Source organism: Camelus dromedarius, chromosome 32, assembly GCF_036321535.1.
Source record: "Camelus dromedarius isolate mCamDro1 chromosome 32, mCamDro1.pat, whole genome shotgun sequence".
NCBI lineage: Eukaryota > Metazoa > Chordata > Mammalia > Artiodactyla > Camelidae > Camelus > Camelus dromedarius.
The window spans coordinates 18076700-18094670 of NC_087467.1; the positions used below are offsets into that span (position 1 = coordinate 18076700).

The 17971-nt window shown below is 44.5% G+C and overlaps 1 protein-coding gene across 3 annotated transcripts in view; it reads right to left on the bottom strand.

The window, feature by feature from the left end:
- Positions 1–362: 362 nt before the first annotated feature.
- The window catches only part of MYOM1 (myomesin 1), a 122052-nt gene continuing 104443 nt past the window's right edge, over positions 363–17971 (bottom strand). For all 3 annotated transcript variants that reach the window (XM_064481558.1, XM_031439130.2, XM_031439131.2), the window contains 10 exons: positions 17779–17846; positions 14509–14622; positions 13750–13837; positions 12673–12711; positions 12487–12592; positions 8950–9113; positions 6618–6654; positions 5856–5878; positions 3836–3891; positions 363–1176 (listed from right to left, as the gene is read on the bottom strand). In XM_064481558.1, the coding sequence (XP_064337628.1) occupies positions 886–1176; positions 3836–3891; positions 5856–5878; positions 6618–6654; positions 8950–9113; positions 12487–12592; positions 12673–12711; positions 13750–13837; positions 14509–14622; positions 17779–17846 (986 nt within the window). In that variant the 3' untranslated portion in view covers positions 363–885. The remainder of the gene's footprint in view (positions 1177–3835; positions 3892–5855; positions 5879–6617; positions 6655–8949; positions 9114–12486; positions 12593–12672; positions 12712–13749; positions 13838–14508; positions 14623–17778; positions 17847–17971) is intronic.

The window sequence follows — 17971 nt, forward strand, 5'->3', positions numbered from 1 at the left end:
CCAGACCTTCGAGTGAGGATTCTTCAGTGCCCTTTATTCTTAGCTGTGGCCTTCAGTCGCCAATTACAGCACTGAATGCCCGACACCACCTTATTATCTTTAGTTGACACATTACATTCAATGACTCTGGGTATCTTAACAACGGAATAGACCTGACTGTCTGGCGAGCTATTAGGTGTATCCAGTTTCACACCTCTGAACCTCACTTGATCTAGGATGGCTTATCTGGTTATGTTATGAAGGCACTGCTTTCACCTAATGGAATTTAAATCACAAGACTTGTTACAAGAAGCGGTGAGAAAGATGCAGCGGGGGCCACCCAGCTGGGCAGCCCAAACGGAAGAACGAGAGAAGCACGGAGGGACGCGGAGGAGAACTGTTTATTAGCGCCGAGGGGTTCCCGATCACAAGGCCGCCCGCAGAACGCACATCACTACTGTAACCACACACGACACATACTGGTTGGCTTAGCAGCTTGTCTCGTCTTGACAGGATACTGATGTATCCCCATGAACCACAAGAATTTACTGGTGAAGTCTGGCCAAGTCCAAACTCTGCTCCACAGCACATTCCTCAGACCATCGTTCCACATCCCTCTGACTGTATTCTGGCCTTTTCCTTAAAACTGTTTCCTAACATCTGTGCTACCAATGTTATTTTCTTAACGCATAATTTGTAGATAAAGAAACACTATCAAAATGCCAGTAGTTCGTGCTCTCTTATATGGATAAGAGATTTGACAATTCTCACCCTCATCCCCCTCAAGCCAGCACAAAAACAGGGAGTAGGAAGCAGCAAGGCTTCCTCAGGCTGAACCCGAGCCGTCTGCACACAAGTAGCGGCAGGAGGCGGCTCGGCGCGGCGCCCATGCTCCTTCTGGCCCCCTCACTTGGACTTCTTGTCGCCCTTCTGGGGCTCCTCAGCCTTCCTCGCCTCCTCCTCGGGGATGAACACGCTGACGGTGAAGTCGCTGGTCTCCGAGCCATACTTGTTCTTCACGACCAGCCCGTACTTGCCGGAGTCGGATGTCATCACCGCGCTGATGGTGAAGTAGGCGGTCTTGCCAGCCTCGAACTTCAGGCTGCAGTGCTCACTGGAGGCCAGGGGCTTCTCGTTCTTCAGCCAGGAGACCTCGGGGGTCGGGTCGCCCCACACGATGCAGGTGAGATTGAGCGCCTGCAAAACAGGTTTTGTGAGAGGGCGGGAGATAGAGCAGATGTAAAGGATGGAGGGTAATGCACACCTGTGAGTGACAGGTTGAACTCACACCTGAGTAGGTTTCTCTGGGGCCTCGACTTCCTGGCTTCAGGAACACTTACCATCAAAGCTGCACCGAGGCCTTTGCTTCAGCTCCCATAACACTTAGGTGGTGCGTTTTGCTCTCGTGTGGCATTTTGGACTCTGTCTCAGGAGAGGAATCTCCCAGTTGCCACGCTCTCCGCTCACTGCTCTCTGCTCACTTTTGCACTTTGTTTGTGTCACACAGACCAGCAGCAGAATCTCAACAGCTACTTCAGGTAATGTGACTAATTTTCAAATTCCATCTTCCTCGTTTGATTTCTCCCCCAAACACACTCAAGCTGTTGCAGCTGTAAAGGTGCCCTGCCAAGATGCGCTCCTGTTTCCTGACATTCTATTACATTACCATCTGTGCTGAAAGCCTCTTATTTTAAAAGCTCAATGGTTAGATCTACAGTTTTACTTTACCTTACTTTTTGGTTTAAATACTTTTAGATAATCATAGATTCATATACAGTTGTGAGAAATAATAGAGAGATTCAGTATATCCTTTACCCAGTTTACCCCAAGACTAACAGTTTACAAAATTACAGTATAATATCACAGCCGGTACGCTGACGATGTAGTCCATTGATCTTAGATCTCCCCAGTTCTTCTTGTTCTTGTTTGCCTTTGTGTGTACTGAGTTCTATTCAAGTCCATCACCTGTCTGGATTCGTGTAGCCACCAGCTCAGTCAAGAGACAGCATTTCCATCACCGTAAGGGTCCTTCCTGCTGTCCTTTTATGACCACACCCACTTTCCTCCTCCCAAGCTCGTTCCTAATTCCTGGCAACCATGATCTGTTCTCCGTTTCTAAAATTGTATAACTTCCAAAACATTACATAAATACCATTATACAATATGTAACCTTTCGACAGGGCCTTTTTCACTGAGCATAGCTCCTTGCAGATTCATCCAGGTTATTGCAGGTATCAATCATCTGTCCCTTTTTATTGCTAAGAGGCATGCCATGGAATGTATATACTTGTAAGGATCATCTGCGCCGTTTCCAGTTTGGAGCCATTACGAAAAAGTTGCTATGAACATTTGTGTACAGGTTGCTATGTGAATATACGTTTTAATTCCTCTGAGATAAATGCCCGGGAGCACAATTGCTGGGTCATATGGTAAATGTGTATTTCATTTTTTAAGAAATTGCCAAACTATTTTCCCAAGTAGCTATATAATTTCGGTTTACATTTCCAACAGCAATGTACCCACTTCTCTGCATCCTCACCAGCATTTGTTGTTGTCACTGTTTTTTATTTTAGCAATCTTGACAGGTGTCATATTTCATGTGGTTCTAATTTGCATTTCCCTGATAACCAAAGATGTTGAATTTACTTCACATCTTAAATTCCATGCTTGCATTTTTTTCTTACTGAAGTCCAGAAACTGTAAGGAAAAGAGCTAGGGCTCACAATATACAGGGGAATGGATATCCTTCTAGTTAGAAGGGTCTTAAAAGATCACTTGTTACCTTTTCTGTGAGAGTATCATCTAGAATTGGGAAGATATTAAGAAATTTGTTTTCTTTCCATGATTAGTTAGCATTTCTTACTGAATTACTCTGCAAACACATTTCAGCAAGAAAAATATGAGTCAAACTATTGCCATTAAACTTATCCAAGCAGACCAGGCATACATTTTGGGGAACTGATTTCCTGGGGATTAAAACTTTTATCAAAATTAAGCAAAACTGCCATACACCTTAGGTGTCTGGGAAAACTTATCTATTCTATAGATTTGAATTATAGATCACAAAGTGCTTTCACATACATTCTCTCTCTCAGTTCTCACTACCCTCCAGTGAATTGAACATTTTGAACCTCATTCATTGAAGAAAACAGAAAATAGACTTTAAAAACCAAAGCAACCTTTCAATGGTGGAACTTAAAATCAACTGGTCCTATTTTCTAGGCACGAAGAAACACAGCTGGATGAAACCCACCTCTCACTAACGCCTTAGACACGCCTTGTTCACCACCTTAGTCCCAATCTCCCACTGCACATCTTCACAGCCCTTTGGAGGTGGGAAGAGGTTCTGTTCCACTGCAGATACCCCTCCTCCTGTGACTGACATACTACACTTGTTTTAGTGAAACATAGGGACGAAGAAAGTGAATCTAGGTTAGAAATTCTGTCCATTGCATTTCAGAGAGGGTATTATGGAGCCACATTTAAAACCAAATGGAAAGAAGTCCGTTTTCAACTGAGATGGAGCCAATAGAAATTCACGGGGTAGCACATTTCCCTGTAAAGGTGAGGTGTCTCACAGATCAGCCCATTTTCCACTAGTGTCGAAGGCTCAGAGGTCTCCACATGCCCACATCAGACAGACACACATCCTGATGCGGGGCCTACAGAACAGTAAGGTGACTAGAAAACCGACTGTGTTCTGCATGCCATACGTGGCTGTTCTGAAGTCAGGCCTGAGCAGCCGTGGCATTAGATGAAGACAGTGGGATGTAGCTTATGAGAAGGAACAAAGTCTGGGGCGCTGGAACCCCCTCCTGGCGGGGAAGAAGCGGGGACGGGAGTGCCCCATGCTTACCTTGCCCTCCTGGATGGTGACCACATCGGGGAGACCGCCCACCACCCGGGCACGATCTGCAAGCACAGGCATTTCTGGTTAATCACTGACTGACAAGCACCAGCCATCACACTCCCAAAGCCCCCAGTGCAACCAGTTCTCCTATTTAGTCTCCCTCTCCTTACAGTTGTTTTATACCTGATTTCAACACGCAAAATAAGAAAATGATCCAGTAATTCTGAATGTTAATCTTCTTCACACGCAGGTGCCTCTATCTGTACCTAAAATATCAACCTGAGATCACTTTGTTGTATGAAGGTCTGCTCTGTGACTTTCACGGCCGTTTTCAGCCCCAGCTCTCCTGCAGCTCAGTGTGGGCTCAGACAGAGGAGAGAGAGCAGATTTTGGCCTCTTTCATGCGCTTGTCTCTGATTCAGAAAAGCTGCATGATCGGAAACTTATGTGCCAGGGAGACCTGGAGGCTGGCAAAGATGTGGGCTCCTTGGGGCCTTCCATAGAGAGCCTCCCTTTCCTGTCTCTGGGGAGTTCTTGGGAGCACCATGTGGGGCCCCTGTCAACAGGTGTGCAAAGAGCGCTGAAATCCAGGGCTGAATGCCCCCGCCCAGCATGTCAGCCCCCGAGGAAGGACACCTTTCTGCCATTCACTCAACACTAACTCAGCAGCCACCGCCCTCTCACTTTTAGGCCTACGTCAGCTAATGCAGGACTCTAGAGCCTTATTTCTGCCATTCCCTTCTCCACAAAGTCAGGCTGACACTTTGAGTCTTGACTGCCTTCTCCTGCTAATTCCGTGGCACTTACACCACTCGTGGGCCCAGCCCACCCTCTGCCTCCCTGCACTACTTGCTGTGTGCTACTTGGTGAGTCATGTCACTGTGGGAACCTCAGTCTCTTCATCTGTAGAACGGGAGAGTGGTCTTGCATTAAACCTGTGGACATGAAGCTTCCAAACTCTGCTCCCCAGTGTCCATGGCATTCATCCCAACGTCCATGACGATAACTCAGCTCTTTCCTACTTTATAATTGGGTCTGTATGGAGGAGTTTGTTTGAATTAAGGGTTCTGTGCAAAAGTTTAAATTCATGGAGCGAAAAGGGCTCGCAGGTCTCTTCCAGTTCTTTGCTGCTGTGATCCAGAGACCGCAGGAAGGAGCTGGCGGACCAGGGGGAGGGTCAGGTTCCTCGCCCACAAGAGAGTTCAAGAACCGGGAGGGGCGGTCGGTGGCTGTGGGCCCTGGCTTTGCCCTGGCTCGGACACTGTCCCAGCTCGCCCTCGTGCTGGCCTCTGCCCCGTTCCTACCAGCGGGAGCCTCAGAAGCCCTGGACCAGAGGGACCGGGAGCCACTGACAGGCACTTCTCACTCCTCTGGGTTCCCTTCCACCCAGCTCAGGACCCACCCTACAACTTTAACCCTCAACAGGTTTCAAATTCTGTTTCCACACTGAGAAAGAACCTGAAATATCACGATAATCAGTCCGTGACTCCTGGGATCCTGTAGACTCCAGAAATCTCTGTGTGAAGCACAGCTAAGAGAAGTCTGGAGTGAGCACATTTCTGGGTACACAGACTTGACCCTTGGGCGCTGGTTCACTCAGCCTTATTGGGCCCCTCAGGAAAATGGAACTACTTGTTGGGGGACCTGTTACAGTGACTAATCTGATGTCAAATTTGCAAAGTTTTCTGTTTTTTCTTTTCTTTCACACGTCTAAATTTTATCTGACACTTGGCGCCTGCTGTAAGCAATTAACAACCTGTTGTGTGATCTGTAGCCCAGAGGTTGCTCAGGACAGCTCAAGTCAAGGCTGGGCGCCCTTCTTACAGTGAAACCTGAGACCTTTTCATAGACATTCTTACTCAGGAGACTAAGTGAAAACACATGCAGGGCACCTAAGATTTTTAAAAAATAAATAGAAAAAAAAAAAAAAAAACGCTTTCACTCTCCTCCATCTGCAGTCTTAATAGAAACATAAAAGTTGTGTTTTGAAACCACGCCAGGAATAAATGTACAGGGGGTTACTCACTTTTCTCCGCAATGGCTGCTTGTCTGTGGTTGAGAGAAACAAACAAACACGCAAACAAAGAAGAATTCTGTTTTAGTTGTCGACTGAAATAAAATCGCATAACGTAAGAGTTATGTGTTGTTTCCTTTGGGGCAAAATGAGGACTATAGTCCAGAGACAGCCTTTCAGAGAGCTCTGAGGAACTGCTCCGAAGAGGCAGGGGAGGCACATCAGTATTACACATGATTGCAGTGAAGGGGGGACGTACAGTCAAGCACACATTTAGGCAGATGCTGCTGCTAGTCACGAGGAGCAGCTGTCACCATGAATGATCTTAGTTCTTTTCTAGACACGAAGAGATGCAAGAATTAGAGCTCATAAAATCTTCTCCAGAAAACATCTAACTATCTGAAGGCCTGTTCTGCCAGTTTTTCCAGAGCAGAGAGCCTCATTCCTGACCTCCACCCTGAACTCCTTTCAGGGAGGGCAGGAGGTCATCAGCTGCAGGGTCTTATGATTTAATCCAGGCAGTGGTAGGTGGCAAGGGCCAACATGATTCAGTCCCTGTAGAGGCAAATGGCAAGTGCCAATTTTCAGTTGGCATAGTGCTACTTCGAAGTAGCTAACCTTGACTGCATTTCATTTTTTTACTGCTCAGCCACTCAGCCAAGCAGTGGCAAGTGCCACGTAGACCGCACTTGCTGCCACGCGCAGACGGGAGTGGCACACATGTTCAGAGATGGGAGCGCACGCGGTGGCATTTGCCGGGAAAGAGGGACTTACTTTAATCTCTGGAATTCAGCAAAGGCTTCCTCGTACGCTTGAAGAGAAAAAAAGGAGAAGTTAGAATTTTCTCACCCAGAATTGGACGCACACAGGGGTCAATTAGAACTCCCAACCTGAGGGCAGTGTGAAGGGACCGACCTGGACTCCGCTGGCTTTGAATGAACCATGCCTGGGCGGTCCCTCTACAACCTACAGACTTAACAGGAGAGGCACCTACTTTCTAGGTAGGAGGTATGAAGTAGTGGATTTTAGAAGCTCTCAGTCCACTGAGAGGCCTTCAGCCCTCCAAACAGAAAGGCAGAGGTTAGCTCTGCCAAAGATAAAATGGGAAGGGAGGTCTGTTTCAAATAAACACTGGTTCTCTACCGAGCATTCTGAGCACCAAAAAAGCTTTTCTCTTATTAAATCACTCCACACTTCGCAGCCTCCTAGCCAGACAGTTGTTATGTGGTCCGGCCCGTCTGTTTGTGGTGAAGAGCACACGGAGTTACTGCATGGTGGCGGGAGCCGGTGCTGGCCTGAAGCAATGCTTCTACGCTGAGCAGAAGACGGAATAAAAGACAGGGAGACAGACAAGCAGATGAGAGCTGTGGAATTCTAACATAAATTCTTTTTCTGAGCCTGCAGAGGAAGGCACTTTAAAGATTTCAGGCAAAAAGACAGCTTCATTTTGACATCTCTCCCACCTGGCCTTTAAGTGCCTCTGTGGTCTAGGAATCGTAATAATTTAACATTTAGAAAACATTTACATAATACTAGTCCCTCCCCCTTCTTTTATGGACGGGAAAAACGAGCATAGAGTCAGGCTTAAAGCCACCGGAGGTGGACTAGGTTTGCTAAACCAGGTCAGTGCTGCTCCTTTTGCTCCTGCCTCACTAGAAAGCCAAGAGCACAGCTGAGCCAACGCATTCGGTGCCCGTGGCAACCCTGGAAGACAATCCAGGGCCTTTTGCTTAAGGGGGATTTGAGAATGGGGTGGTGAGTGAGCTCTGGTGGGCAGAGAGTAAAAGTAAAATGTAAACAAGTTTTAAATTTATCTACCCACTTCTTGTCTCCCTTTTCCTATTGTGTTTCAAAGTGCGAGATGGACTGCAGAAGCAGCCCCCTCCCGCAGTCACTGCAGGGCGCAAACCCAGGCAGTGCGGCCTGGGGAGCGAGTCCCTGGGGGCAGCTGCTCCCGTGCCTACAGAGAGCCTTCAGGGAGCTTGTCCAGTCGTGACGGGGGTGGGGAGGGACTCAGCACAGAACAACCCTAAGCAGGGAGGAAAGGCTGCTCGCTAAGTTATGAACCTACTCTGAGGATTCAAACACCAAGAGTCATTGCCTTTTAATATACAAAGTAGAGGAAAAGTCAGCCCAGAGCCTCCTTTAGTGACTTCACATAGACTCTTTCTTCCTTTAAGAAAGAACAAGATGAGCGTAGTACCAGGAGAGGGAGAAACAGCACAGGGGTTTTAAATTTTTACTTGTTTTTTTCTTTTTTCGGAGGGGGAGGTACTTAGGTTTATTTATTTACTTTTTAGAGGAGGTACTGGGAATTGAACCCAGGACCGTGTGCATGCTAAGCATGTGCTCTACCACTTTGAGCTATACCCTCCTCCCTTAACTTTTTACTTGTGATTGTACATCTTTTAACTTTTAAAATTTTCATTAATGCTGTGCCTCACCTTTCCTGTCTGTTCTTAGATGGAAAACCTCCTCCCACCTTGCTCATTCCTTTCTTCTCCTTATCCCTGTTCCCTCCAGAACCCCCCATTCTCCCAGCCAATGACCCAGAAATCTGAGGCCACTTTTCTAACTTCCTTCTGTTCTCCTCACTATGTACCTTTGCTTGTTCACGTCTACTCCCCTCTGGTTTCTGAAGAAAAGTTATCACTGCTCCTTCCCAAAGCCAACACTTGCCCCTCTCCCTGGATCTCCAAGCTTCCCTTCTTCGGAACTCTGATCCATCCCTCATCCCCCGTCACTCACATCTTGGATCCTTCCAAATCAACTGATTTCTGGGGCTCTGTGAACACGCTCACACTTCGGTCACCATAAAACGATTCTTTCCCAGTGTCTGCTCTTGCTCAAGTGATAGTAAACCAACCTGCCCTTCTTTGTAAGCCCCTTGAAAGAGCAGTGCTTTCTCTCCACGCACACGGCACGCGTCTCTGACCCTCTACTCACTGAAGCTTTGCTTCTACCACCATGGCTGAATTCAAACTGCCTTATTGAAACGTCCAGCCATCTTCCAATAGTCAAATGTAATGACCTCTTTCCACCCTTTGTTCTGCTTAGAAAGCCCACACCTCTGCTGTAGGTGCTGCTCTGCAGAACATCCGATTACCTTGTCCTGAAAGATCCACCATCCTCTGGTGTCCGGTTTTGCCATCAAAGAGCTCCATCACGTACTTCCCTTTGTCGTTCGGAGTGGGCTCGTTGATTTGTAGCCAGATCTGCTCCCCGGTGACCCCATTCTTAACTCTGTCTGAGTACTTAATAGCATTCCCGCTGTTCACATCAACAGAAAACATCGTTATCGTCCGCTTTCATCCAGAGCTTATCTTTACTTTGTCTCTTATTGAAGTTTTACAGACTTTCAAATAACATGAGATCCACATCTGTTCCCCTGCTTCAGAGAAACTGTGGGCCCTGAATCACAGCACGTGGATTCCAAGGCCTGAGTGGGGGCCCAGCAGTCTGCATATGTAGCTCCCAATAGCAGCCTGGGGCCCCGGCAGACTGCAGCACCAGAGCTCCAACACGGTATTCATTACCTCTGGTTTTGCTTGGGTTTATTTGTAGGACTGACTAGGGAATCTTTAAAGTGAAAAGGCCAAAGTGCACATTATATGACTGCATATTTCACGCAGATGGTCTATAGCTATAAATGGGATTTTATGGGCTAGTTAAAAGCAGACCTAAGGAGGTTTGTCTGTGGCTGGCATCTGTTGACACTCACGGTTACAAAGCTATTTAAAACAAATGTAAACCTGCACTCGGTTGTAAGGCCAAAAGTAAACGAGAAGCAGAGCTGCTGCTCAAAATGAATGAGGCACCTTCTCTGTCCCTGGATGGGAGTTCCCCCGCGTTCTACAGTAGGTCACGCGCAGACCCATGCACTGCAGTCTTTACAAGAGAATAAAAGCTAATAGAACCCTTTGTTTTGTGATCTGACGGTCTAGAAATGCTGATACAGATGAAGTAAGACAAAAGCAGAGGCAGTGCACTCTCAGTGATGCTGATACTCTATGAAGAGTTTGTAAACATGCGAGGAAATAAGAAAAAAAAAAGGCAGTATACAAAACTGTAGTAACAATTATGAATAGAGACAAGACAGGAAGGAAGTACCCCAAAATGTTCATACTGTGGCTAGGGAAACTATGGATAATATCATATTACAAACTCTCTAATGTATAATACGATATTAAGTATATTTTCTGGAACAAGCACGTATTATGTTTGTAGTTGTAATAAAATAAACCAAAAAAATGAAGAACAAAAAGTCTCCATCAGAAAATTTCAGATTTCAGATAAATATGCAGCATTTTCTTATATACTATATTCTTTAAAAGCTATTAAAAATTAAAGTGCCATAAAATGCAGGGTAAAGGAGCCCACTCATACCCACAGACCGCAGCCTGAGCTATATGTCCCAGAGTTAGAAGGACAGACAGTTTTCTGCTTTGCTGAGATAAACCTGTTTGAGTGTTTTCATCTCTGGCTGACATGCATAATAGTACCTTATGTTTGTAAAGTACTTCATGGTTTACAAAGTGCCTCTAATTCTCTCGTTGGGTCCATCAGTGTTATGAGATAGAACAGGAATTATTGCTCCTATTTTATACGAGAGAAACGTGAGATTCAGAAAATTAAGTGACTTGCCTAAGATCCAAGGGAAGACAGGAGCAAAGTCAAGACCCAACCCATTTCGAGGTTCTTCTGCGTTACAGCGCATACTTACATGACCACAGGTAAGTCAGTCAGTCCTTGCTTCCTGACCCTCTCACAGGCACACGTCCGTGTGCACACAAAACACTCGTTCAGCTGACTACACCAAACAATGTGAGAAGTTTACAGCTTGATAGTCTGACAGTAGCTTCCTCAGAACCCCGTGTTCTAATCTTTTTGAGCAAGTAATTCTTTTAGAGATGATGTAAAGGCTTTTGATTAATGATTCAACTAATTTATCATCCCTTATTCTTCAGACTAATCTATCAAAATGTCCTAGATGTTACAGAGGAATTTCCTAGAATTTGATCTATTTTAACTTATAATTACTTTCCTAAAATGTATTTTGAAAGAAACAGAACAAAGGAATACAACTCCAAGCATTCAAAATGGAATTTCACTTGTTCTCAGTTGTTCTTTTTAAAGAACTCAGGAAATGAATAGTAATAATAATAAATGTAATGACATACTGTTCTACATAACAGTAAAGTCATTCATTTTTATTTATGTATTATTGAACTATATAGTTGATTTATAGTGTTGTGTTAGTTTCAGGTGTATAGCAAAGTGATTCAGTTATACACATATATATTCTTTTTCAGATTCTTTTCCATTATAGGTTTTTACAGGATATTGAATATAGTTCCCTGTGCTATACAGTAGGCCCTTATTGTTTACCTATTTTATATATAGTAGTGTGTATATGTTAATCTCTAACTGCTAATTTATCCTTCCCCCCACTAAAGTCATTTTACAGAAAACACAAATGACTGTTTTGTGGGACCCAATTCTGGTTAAATGGTCAATCCAGACTTTTAATGCAACTTGAACCGGGGGCAGTGCTATGATGGGGTGTTCCGGATCCAGGCTGCCTGGTTTCAGCCCTCCACCTACCACTTAACTGCGTGACCTTGGGCAAGTCACCTCCCTGAGCCTGAGCTTCCTAGTCACTAAAATGAGAAATGTGTGCCTCACAGGCTTTGAATATTAAATGAATTCACACATCTAAAGGGTGCAGAGCAGTGCCCAGCATACTGCAAATGCTCACTGTTGTCCGGCTCCTCCCAGTGATGCCACAGTGACCTACTGCTCAGGGGGGCCCACAGGGACTTCGGGAATGAGTGTCCGCTGCATCCCAAGAGTGGACTGAAGGCGGCTGTGCCCCACCAGATCTCCATGGCAGCCTGCTGTTCTCTTTCAGCTCAGGAAATTTCAAGGAAGCACAGAGGTTAAGGACCCTGTCAATGGTGTAAATGGGAGAACTGGTTTGACTTAGAAACCTATTTGAGCTCTTGGAATCTCCAAGGGAATCTTAAATGTAATCCCTCTATAACTGCACAAAGGAAGTGTGGGATTAGAACAGCTCTTCAAGCTCAGTCTAGTTCAAATACACATTCCCAAAGTCATCTTCAAATCTCCAAAGCCTTCCGAGGGTGGACGGGAAACATGCTAGTGCCCAACTGCGCCAGTTGCTGCAAAGGACAATGATAAACTCGGGAACCGCTCTGGGTCAGGCTTCTTGGGTCAACGGCCATTAACTCACACGACAGGAAATTTGGTACATGCTGCTTCAGTTTTGCACAGCATGGGTTAGGCGTGTGTAGAAGAAGACGATAAGAATCTGGCAAAGCAGAGTCCAAGCTCGACTGTCTGGAGGTGGAGGTCACATTACAGAGGCGTCTACGAATTATGATACGTCCCAGATCACAGAGTCAGGTGCTGCCAGCCACCACCAGCCCCACCGTGCACGTGCTGGGGCAGAGCGCTAACCTCACACTGAAGGAACGGCCTGGCTCTCTCTGTCCTCTCACAACATCAGTAGGTAAGACAAGGCCTTACCTGGGGGGAACAGAGGGTCGTTGCTCTTTTTCCCAGTTCTTCCCCGGAGTGGAGAAAGAATTTCTACACAGCAGTTAAGTTTTTATTTACTTACTTGTGGGACCAGTTAACTTTCAGATCGTCCACGTAGTAAGTAACTAAAGAGTATAGCCGGATGCCCTCAGCCGTGCTCTGGATCTTCAGGTTTGTCGCAGACAACGCTGACAGAAGAAAACACATGTTTCACACACCTGTAAGCCCATCCGGGAGGAGAATGAAGCCCTGCCCGGCGAGGACTCACCTATTGCTTTACAGACTTCAGTCATCAGCTCTTTAAAGGCTGTGGATAGAGATTCACAGACAAAGCTTTAGGACAAAAATGTTCAACGGCAAGTCAGATCGCAAACTGTGAGTCACACGTGCTCTCAGAAACATCCTGAGTGGTGACGGATATTGGTCACCAGGAGAATTTACTGATCAATTGGTAACAAGTGTTCTTTGAGGAGAGAACTCAATTTTTTTTTTACCAGTTTTAAAAGATTCCTGCTCTTTGATTATTTCTGTTCCCTTGAATTCTTTGTAACTGTCACCGTATTTACATTCCAGAGAAAGAGCCACAGTGAGATTTCCAGGAAGGTTCTTGAGTTTAGGATTCTCTTCTTCTTAAGTCCCAGGAAGGTTCCCTTTACATTAGAGGAAGTTTTCTTATCTGTGTTATCAATTCATGATGAATTAGCCACCTAGGTTCCCTGGTATTTCTCAGCCTAATGATGCCTTTTGCCAATAAACACATTTAGTCCTGTCTCCACCAAGAGCAGGAAGGTAACACCAAAGGCAAACTTCTGCTGTTTGCTAGCAATGTTGTTAAAGATCTGGTTCAGGAACAAAATTGGAGGTTTGGGCGTCACATGTAGGGTTTTGTTATCACAATGTACTTGTCCTCAGTGGTCTCTGGAAGAAGGAAGTTGCTTTCTCACTCTGCTACTGAGAGGCTTTGAGTTTCATATTTAATCTTTCTTGCCAGGTTTTAAAGAGTGGACTATTTTGAGATGCATTTTTCATGGTAGTTTTTGATCCTGGAACTTTTTTTTTTTTATAGGATTGAAACAAAAATGATGATTTCTATTGAAAACAGACCTCTCGTGGATTGTGGTCTATAAATTCTCTGAGGATCAAAACTACACTTCTGATTTCAAGGAAGACTAAAAGTGAAGTATTTTGAATAAAACAATAGTTCACCCTGCTGGAATTTCAATTAGAACAAAATCTGTGGACAAAAGATCAGCATGACTCTGATCATTCAGCTCAGCCTCACTCAGAATCCTGGCAACCTGTATCTAGAACACACAGAACAGACCCCAGCAGTTGGTGGACTGACCTTCATCCACAAGCTTCAATCTGCTCTTATCCTTTCCTCGGTCGTCTTTCAGGATAACTTCATAAATCCCAGCATCTTTCTTGGAAAACTAAGGGAGGGGGGAAGAGTTGCACACATTGCAGCTTATCAGAGCCTCATAATACGGTGTTTGCATTTTTCAGGCCCTGTGATTTATAGAACTGCCATCAAAACACACTGAACAAGCATCAAGCCCTGGGAGCAACGAACAGTTCACGGATGAACCATCCAGCATAACACGGCCAGTAAGCAGTCCTGACTGCTCACCCCTTAAGGCCACAACTGACCTGAGGCTTAAAGTCCTTATCCTTTACTCTGCCTTCATATTAAAAGCTAATGATCACAAGTATTTGAAAGGTATGCTCTTTTAGACAAAAAGTAGATAAAAATCTATACTTAAATGAATACAACGTCTGATTGTCTCTGTAATTTTAGGGAACAAGGTATCATGAGGCTTAAGAGCAAACAAAGAAGGGTCCACTTAACTACCCTGCCACTCACCCGTCTATGAAAAAATGCAGCCCAGAGAGGCAAGAGCCGTGGTATCTCGCCAGCACTGGCTGGATATCTGACAAATCCACACGTCTCGCAGGGGAGAGAAGCTTTTGTGTCCTGACAGCTTGCTGTTTGGGTGATGTCAGGGCAGGGATATGCCCGGGGCAGAGGACCACGTAATCTAGTGTTTAGAAGAACGTGGGGCACAGAACCTACATATTACATTTCACATTCATAGTCACCTACCTCTGTTATTAGGAGGGTACATATACCGTCCTTAAAGTCATGCTTTTCATCCACCGAGATCTCCCTGTCATCTTTATACCACACAATATGAGTCTCTTTCTTAATGTTTGCCACCTAGAAGAAAAACTGTAGTTATACTTCTTGAAATAAAGGAGTGCCACCCTTATGAAACTAAATAATTCTTAATGTAGCTTTGGATATAAGAAAAAGATATAGATTTCTAGAAGAATCAAGTGAAAGCTATTTTTAAATTGACAGAGAGTTTAAAGTAATGTGGATATAAACGAATAAACCCAAATCAATAGCATTTCTGTTTCAAGCAGAAAAAAAAAAAAACCTGACTTTAAAATCATTTGCTGGACAAGAAAAGGAAGCATAGAAACATACACACTAACATACAGACTTAGTAAAATAAAAATTTGAAAACCGAAGGAAGACAAGTCCCATCAAATTAAAATATAGTCTGTGTCACAAAGACAAATGACTTCACCAAAGTGATGGGGTGAGCAAGCCCCAATCTATAGCTAAATATTTTTAAAAGACAATTGAAACTTAGTGAATAAATGTGGAGAGGAAATATGTTTTAAATTTTTTTAATTAAATTTTTCTCCAGTTTTATTGAGATATAGTTGATATAACATTATATCAGTTTAGGACATACAACATAATCATTTGCTATATGCATAGGTTGTGAAATGATTACCACAGTAAGCTCAGCTAGCATCCATCAAGTCTGGTTTAATAAATTAATTGCTTAGTAATTTTTAGGAAACTCATTTAGATCCTGTATCCACACATCATATCATAAATTTCAAATGGGCTAAATGACCTCATATGATTAAAAGGATCTTAAGCGTTATCTACAATGCTTGCACTTTTTTATGAAGAAGAGCATATTCATGTATTTCTTGTGTAATTAAAATTGGACGGAAAAGTAAAGACGTCCCACAAATCAAGAAAACAATCTTAAATAACTGGACAAATGTACAAACAATTTCCCAAAGAGGAACTATAATTACAAAACAAACACACGAAGAAAATGTCTCATCTCATTAAAGACAAGGAAATGTAAGTTTCGATAAGTTAAAAAGTTCCAGCTCACACAGCTAAGGGGAGACCCACAGCGGTGAGCACAGGGAAACTGATGCGCACAGACGTTCTTTACGGCCCTGTAACCTGGCTCCCGGGTTACAGAATGTTACTGTGTGAGCAGGCGACATTGCTTATGACAAGAATGGCCCCTGACTGGGGAGCTGCATCTGGCCTGGGAGGGACTAGAGAGTGTATCCGTAGCTTTGGGCTTCCCTGGGTATACGGACTCCTGTAATCTGGGGTTGTCCTCTCGGGGACGCTGGAAGCTCCGTCTGCGGAGTTGTTACAAGAGGTACTGGCTCTCTGGGGCATGAGGGTTTTTTTTAAAGCCATGCTGTTTCCTGCATCTGCTCCGAGTGTATCTCATCTCTTTGCACGTGAGCTGTCACCTGGGGGTGGGGAGGGACTGACTCCGATGCGGACTCCTGCAGGAGAGGGAAGCCTGGCATGGCCTCGTGGGTGAGCTGGGGTTCCAGTCCATATCCTTTTGAATAGACTAGTTCCAAATAGGGCCCAAGACAGTCTCAGAGTCTGAATGTTTAGCTGCACATACTCCATTAACCATAATGCAACGTGTAAATTGCTAAATGTACATAAATTGCTATCATAATGAAACCAAGGACTGTGGGAGGACAGAGGAAGGGTCATTCTACCTGGACTGAGAAGAGGGAGGCCTTACAGAGGAGATGACTCAGATGGGCCTTGAAAAAGGATTTTTGTCAGAGAAGCTGAAAGAAGAAGGCCACTTGAAGGCATTGGAACAGCATAAACACTTAACATCTGAATATTCAGAACCTACTTCCAGGCTCCTGTGATTGTTCAGGATCTGGCTTAGAGTCCAGCTCTCCTGGGGAAGACCACCAGAACAGGGCCCCCAAGCCCGCCTCCCAGGAGCCAAGCACAACAGGCAGCACAGGGAGGGGGACAAGCGTGCGGGCCTCTTGGGGGCAACGTGCAGGAGAGAGTGAGTGGGGGGCAGCATGCCGTGGACAGTCAGGAGGAGAGAGAGGCCGAGTGGGTTTTAGCTGCTGCCTGAGAAGCTGTTTTCTAAGAGTGTCTGCCATTTTCTCAGAGGCTAAAATCGATTCTGGTGGGCTGCTCACTGTTTCTTTCTCTTTATCTGATCCAGCAGAGACCAGGGCACTTGCGCTCCGGCTTTTGTGATGACAACTACATGCCAAATGCCAAATCCATGCATTCGCTTTGGGGTCACTGTCCACCACCACGCCCTTCACACTTCTTCCTCAGCCGGCAGTTCCCATTCAAAAAAATCAATGACTCATGCAGCTCAACACCGTAGACCAAGGTACAAAATAATTCAGAATGTCATGTGGAACTTTTTTTTCCCCTAAATTTTCCCAAAGACCTAATAAGACAATTGGTCATGAGCTGCAAAATCTTTACCAAACCTCGCCCCTCATGGGAGCACAGGGGTTTCAGAATCAGCTGCAGAGCCGCCCACGACTCCAAGGCACACAATTTAGATTAAAAAAATTGCTCAACTTCCACAGAAACACAGTGTGGCTGGCATGATTCTGGAACAGATCTACCACTTAGAATGTAACAAAGACAATGCGGGATTCTTTTGAGATTAATAATTAAAAAGGAGTTGGTGGGGGTTGGCGAGGGATAAACAGGCAGAGCACAGAGGCTTTTCAGAGGAGTGAACATACTCTGTATGATACTATAGTGACAGATATGTGTGTTTATACATTTGTCCAAACCCGTGGAATGTACATGCCAAGAGGGAACTAAGCTGTGGACCCTGGGTGACCTTGTGTCCATGTGGGTTCATCACTGGTAACATATGTGCCACTTTGTGGGGGATGTTGAGACAGGCTACGTGTATGTAGAGACAGGGGTACTTGGGAAATCTCTGTACCTTCCCTTTAACTTTGCTGTGAACTTAAAACTGCTCTAAAAAACAATCAATAAAAAAAGAGTCTATCTTTATTAACTAGGGCATAGGCAATGAATAAAAACGATCATCTTGACTTCCACATTTTCACATTGTCTTATTTTAAATATTTGATTACATAACCTTCAACAGTAAGGACGTGTCACCTATCATTTTGGTGCAAACGGAGGAGATGAAAAATGGATCTTTCTCTTCTTCTTACATTCTGTTTTATCTTTATTTTCCTTGTATCAAATATTAAACATGTATCTACTTCTTACCTTGCATTTCAATAGGACATTACATTCACCAGTCACTTCCCAGCTCAAATACTCAACAAAATGTGGACCTATAAAATTTTAATAATATTAGCAATCAGAAATATTAATTATGAATGCAAAAATCCCAGCTCATTCTTAAATTCCAAGGTGATTTACGTTTAAAGTGAACTTTTTAAAATTTAAGTTTTAGCTT